General features: G+C 44.6%; 1 protein-coding gene across 1 annotated transcript in view; it reads left to right on the top strand.

Annotated features, from left to right (window-relative positions):
• EDRF1 (erythroid differentiation regulatory factor 1) overlaps window positions 1-3,816 on the top strand; it is a 28,043-nt gene extending 24,227 nt beyond the window's left edge. The window contains exon 25 of the mRNA XM_074591956.1: window positions 1,572-3,816. Coding sequence (XP_074448057.1) covers window positions 1,572-1,743 — 172 coding nt within the window. The 3' untranslated portion in view covers window positions 1,744-3,816. The remainder of the gene's footprint in view (window positions 1-1,571) is intronic.
• The last annotated feature ends 1,934 nt before the right edge of the window (window positions 3,817-5,750 follow it).

Consider the following 5,750-nt stretch of genomic DNA (forward strand, 5'->3'; position numbering starts at 1 on the left):
AGATGTCCAAGTAACTGAGTAAATTGTTTTAGTTCTGTTATCCCGTAATATGGGTAAGTGTTGTAAAACAAAGAACTCCTTGGGTTTTCTTTTGTGGGTTCCTTCCCCCCATTTACTTTCTCATCATTGTCTCTCTCCAGTGGGGTTTTGTACCGAAGATTCCATTTAGGGAATGTGTTACAGTTTGAATACTGTGAAGTGGGAGCGTTGCTATAACACCTTAAACTTTTTTTTAAACAACGATGTATTGAGGCTAAGCTTAAAACTACCTTTTGCTTCACCTTTCCAGTACCTTGTGTACTTCTTGTGTACGTTTCCTCCGTTCTGCTGCGTTAGAAGGAGAAGATACCGGCTGCCTTCTGTTCTAATAGCAGGCTGAAAGGGGAGAAAATTGGAGCTCTCAAATGCTATTTCGGGGTCTCAGATGCACTTTGGCAGACAACAGGAGAACGTGTGGTGAAATTAATGTTTGATAGTGAAACTTGCAGACTAGCCATGAAAGTGGGTGAAATCAGTTTTACCCTCTAAAAGTGAAACGCATAAGCGTAACTGAACTTGGCTATGTAAATGGGAAGAAAGAAGTAATTGAAAGTAATACTTTGTTCTGGGAATTCTTGTAATTTATCCTGGAAATACTTCGCATTTCAGTGGCTTTCTATTGACTACCTGTTCTGTTTAATAAATAAACCTGTCTGATTTCTGCCAAGTGTTATGAATTTCATCTGCTTCACCATTTCTTGGTAATTCCCGGAGCATTTGCAATTAAACTGACTGCTGCTTGCACATATACACACTTAATTTCTTTATAATATCAATGGCAGCTTTTTTATTTTTTCTCTTTTGTAGTTTGGGTCACTTGTTTATTAGTCTTGGCCATTAACTGTAGCAGAGCAGGGTGGGAAAGAGGAGGCACTGGAGCAGGAGCCCAGCACGTGTGTTATAAGTGATTTACAGTATTTGTCAAATGGAGAAAATTGGTGGGAGCTTTGCAGACTGGCAAAAGAGGAAAAGCTCTCTTGTGCAGAGGTATTGAGCGTGGAAGAGAATCCATTGTAGGGAAATAACTGAGACGTTTAGAACTGGAGAGGACAAGGCTGGATCATGGGCTTCAGACTTGAATGGGGAAACGATGCCTATAGTTGTGAAGAGGGGAGAGCTAATGGCGGGGAGCAAAGAGATGGTGTCTCCCACGTGTTCGGGTGTCTGTCTGCGTTTGGCATCATCAGATTAGACACCGATTTAGACAAAAATATGGAGTTCTGGCATGGGGATCTGGATTTGGAGGGTTTACGATGTGATTCGGGATTATGAGTTAGTAAAATGGCCAGAGTGGAGCCGAATAAAACTTGGCACACCTTATCCCTCCTGCAGTATCAACAGAGGCTGTGACTGCAGCGCTGCAAAATGGCAGGAGAAGGGGACTAGGGAAAAAAGAGACTCAAATCAAAACACCAGCCGTGTGGTTTCACAGGAGTAGTCATCAGTGTTGTTGTTTAATAGTTGTTTTGATAATTTGCAGAATAAAATACTGTGGTCAGGTTAATAGTTTGTATTATCTGTTTTCCTTTTAGGGGCATTAATGAAGAAGAAGCTGTTCTTAAAACAAACAAGCAAGTTTACTCCCTGCTGTTGCGTGCAACTGCTAACAAAAGTATGACGCTGCTAGAACGGATAGAGGTAATCTTAAATTTGCTGGAGCAGCTGACTCCAAGTAGTGAGGCCAGTAATGGAGAAATTCAGTGACTGAGACGCTGCAAACCAGCAGGAACAGTGCCTTGCCTTGGGGATCACTGGTATTTTTTCCCATCTGATGTTTGTATTTATTGAAGGTGATAATATTGCCGGCATTGTTACACTGTTCATCTGGGAAAGAACAGGAATTCCCTTTTATCCTGTGAGAACTCTGTAACGGCTCTGTTTCTGGTGTTTCTTTGTTTGAAACGCCAAATTGGGGTTCTGCATATAAACATAACAATTCCTTACGTTGGAGAAATTAATGATTTTTCTCTTACAGGTAATGGGCTTTGCAGTGATATAAACGTTTTGCATAAAAATGTAATCTCACAGTTGCTCTGGTTTGATATTTAATGAGATGTACTTTGTAAGCAAAGCTTCATTGGAACACGTGAACTAGTAACATGAACTGAAGTTGTACAAGGCAAGTTCTGCTGAATGTGTGGACACGCTACTTTTCTTACAGTTCCTGTCCTGCACAAAACTGTGTGCCTTCCGAGCTTTGATGCAAGGTTCTTGCAATTATTAGCCATCACTGGGACTTCACTTATCCCAGAAGTGGGTTTAGCTGTGTTTGAATTGATCAAGAATAGTATTATCTTTTTCAGACTTGAAACTGTGAATAAATGAGAACATATTTTTAAATAAAAAGATTATTTATTAAATATAAACTCACGAATCAGTCTGCCTTGTTTTTATTGGCTATGACTTATGACCCTCATCAGAGAAGCAAACTGCTCAACAGAATTAAAACTATCTGAAAGGCAGCGAGGGCTGGAAAAAGATCTGTAAAATCCGGCCTAACAAATGAGTGTGGTCCTCGTCTCAGCGTGTGAGGACGCTGGGGTTTGGAAACATGTATTATTTAAAGATAACATTTTCAAAAATGTAACATCTGATGTCTTAATGTTGTTCTACAAGTATTTGCTTCATTATTGTACAATAACAGTATAAACACACTGTTCATTTAAAGGTAGTAACAGTATGCATTTGTATTATTTGTTTTTTAATCTCTGTGTACTTGCAAGTAGTGAATTTAACTATTTAAGGTGCTTGTTTTGAGGAGGTGATTCTTATTGTCATGGTGTGAGATACACCATAATGCTGCGGTGTTTTCTTGGTTTTTTGGTGTTTTTTTTTGTTTGTTGTATGGGGCATGTTTTCACCCAGAAAACCCCCGTTGATAGAAATTTCTATCCTGACAATTTAAACGTGGTTTTACAAGTGGATCCTTAGATCTGGCTTCAGAAGAAACCTGAGTTTCTGATGCACCACAGAGCACAAATGCACCTGAGAGAAGCAAAAGCTCCTTATGAAAGGATGAAAGATGGAGGCGGGGTACGGAGCTGTTCTGTTGCTTCTGCTTTGTAGTGACCGGTTTGAAAAAGAAGGCGGCGGGGGTGGTGCTTAGGTTTCTGTGTCTCTTCCTGCCTCCCAGCGGGGGGCTGGCTCCCTGGAACACCCCTTACACCCCCCTCGCTTCTGCCGAGGGCAAAACTGCAGAGAATTGAACAGCGGGTTTCTGATGCTTGAAATTGTTATCGGGAAACCTGGCAATGGTGAGGGATAAGAGAAATATGTTCACGATGAAAATCTTTTTCAGAGCAGAGGAGCTGAGGGGTGACTAAGCAGGACGGCAGAGACCGGTAACAGTAGAGCGAGAGAGATTCCTGGTTAGAGAAGGGTCTGCTGATCCGAGTGCTGCTGGCAGGTTCCTGATGGTACGGGGAAACTCTAGCCAAAAGCCTCTGCTCCGATCAGGTTTAGCAGGCTGCCTTCACGCACAAGGTCGGTGTGGGCACTGCTGCCATTTTCACTTCGTTCAAGAGGGAAAGTCTAAAGGTCTGTCCCAAAGAGAAGTGTCAGACTAGAGCGCAGTCTCTGGCCCTCCTGGACTGATAGGCTTTCTTGGAAGAGATCTGGGCTGCCTGAGTGCATTTTGCTGCAAAGCAGGGCTTGCTCCCGAGGAAGTTTGAGGTAGCAGGGATAGTTTAGAGAGGAAGGGAAAGCCACCCCCACCCCCCACACACACACAGTGCGGGGTTGTAGGGGCAGGAGGTAGCAGTGGAGGAGGCTTTCTGCCATTTCAAAAAAAAAAAAACCACAACTAAAATGAGCGCTGGCAAAAGTGGTGAGAAGGAAACACCATTTTACACCTTCCCCAGTCCTGCTGATTTCGGAAGCAGCGTGCGCTTCTGCAGGCTCTCGATATTTGGCACGTGGCTGCCAGCCAGTTGTTGAGAAGAGCATCCGCGTAAGCCCTGAGAACCAGTAACAGCCCATTACCGTGATTCTTTCTGGGAGAAGTTGTGAAACCTCTTCTTGCTCCCTTGTAACAAAATGCAAGTCATGTTTTACAGTATTTGCTGAGTCACAGAGATCAGGTCTGTAACCTGCCAAATTAGGTACTAATAAAAGCCTTAAGTCCGCTGTGGTTTAGGAGTGCTATAGCAGTTGGTCAAGGCTCCTCCTCTGCAGGAGAACATCTCCTGCATTCTGCAGGCAGACGGGGTATTGCTGGTATTGTATCCCAGCAGCGGGGAGCGCGGGCTCTTCCCTCGAGCAGTGTTTGTGTGCAGGGACCAGGCTCGGGCGGTGCCCTAAAGGCAGTGGGTAAAATAAGCAAGGGGCCATCGTATAGATCTTCTGAACAGCTGGAGAGAAGTCGGTGGCAGTGGGACGGTGGTTTCAGCTGCGGAAGGGCTGCTTGGATAAAGCCACGCCAGGCCTGTGTGTCGGGGTAAAAACTCATTCAACTGCTGCCATTCTCCTCTCTTTTTTTCATTTTACTGGAATATGTTGCTAAGAACTACTGTGAACCAAGGTACAGAGCTGGCATTTTCAAGCTGGTATTTGTCATTGACAGATAATATGTGTGAATTTCAGATTCAGACATAATATCGGAGTCACAGCAACAGTTCGAGTGGCCTCCGCATCCCACAGCAAAAGCCAGCTGTCCTCGCTTAGGCTAACCTCTCGCAGATCAAGTCTTCTGAATTGGCTTCTGTTTGCCACAGGTCAAGAGGGAGCTCACGATCTGATGCAGCAGCTGTAGGGCAACCTGATTTCCCACTAATTTGCATTCTCGGTTTTCTATTGTTACATTAAATGTAATAAGTACGTGTTGCTCGGCCATGATGTTGATGGATAGTTTCTGCTGGAAAGACGTGTAGAAACAGGCCTGAGCTGATGAGGGAGACAAACAGCTACATGTAACTGAAGCTAGAGAAAGAATTCGCCATATAGCGCGAGGGAGCGCAAGCCCACAGCTGGCTTCTGGCGCCAGTTGTTGCACTTTTCCCTTGCCCCCGTCTCCCCTCCCTCTTCCCCGGGGCACAGCTCCCACACCTCTTCTCTCTCAGGCACCAGAGCTGCGCGAGGTGCTGCAGGGGGCTCGAACCCCCCTCCCTATCCTCACTCTGCCGTGGATTCATTTTTGAATGAGGAGATGACCAGTGCTGCATGCTCTAGGGCTAATGATGCTACCCAGCTGCACCTGAATGTTCAACAGCTTAACTTCAGTTGGGTGAAAAGAAGAAAAAAAGAAAAGGGGGGGTGGGAGGGCAAAGTCAACAATTGCTGCATAATTGTTCTCCCCCTTCTTTCCCTGGGGCACGGCTGCACCGTCCTGCGGCTCCATCCAGTTACTGGAGCGAAACTCGTGTCCCACAGGATGTTCTTCAGGGATGGTGGATTCCTCTCGCTGTTCAGCGTTGTCTTCCAGCAGTTCCTACACGTCTGAGGTTCTATTTCATCTCCAGAAATTGAAGGGCTTTCTAAAGCAAACGTTGTCAGATTGTGCCCGGTCTGGCTGATGAATCCAAATACACAATTGGAAATTACTTCGGTTTCTATTATCATAATTGGGCTCAGGTTAACTCTGATTCTAGGTACGGAGCATCTTACCTAATTGGAAATTCAGGTCAAATACTCAGAATTAAGCTAATAGAAACTTAGAGCAAATGAGGATTTCTCCGTTATTCTATGAGCCTCAGCACTACACCACCACCAAGAAT

Source organism: Larus michahellis, chromosome 6, assembly GCF_964199755.1.
Source record: "Larus michahellis chromosome 6, bLarMic1.1, whole genome shotgun sequence".
Lineage (NCBI taxonomy): Eukaryota > Metazoa > Chordata > Aves > Charadriiformes > Laridae > Larus > Larus michahellis.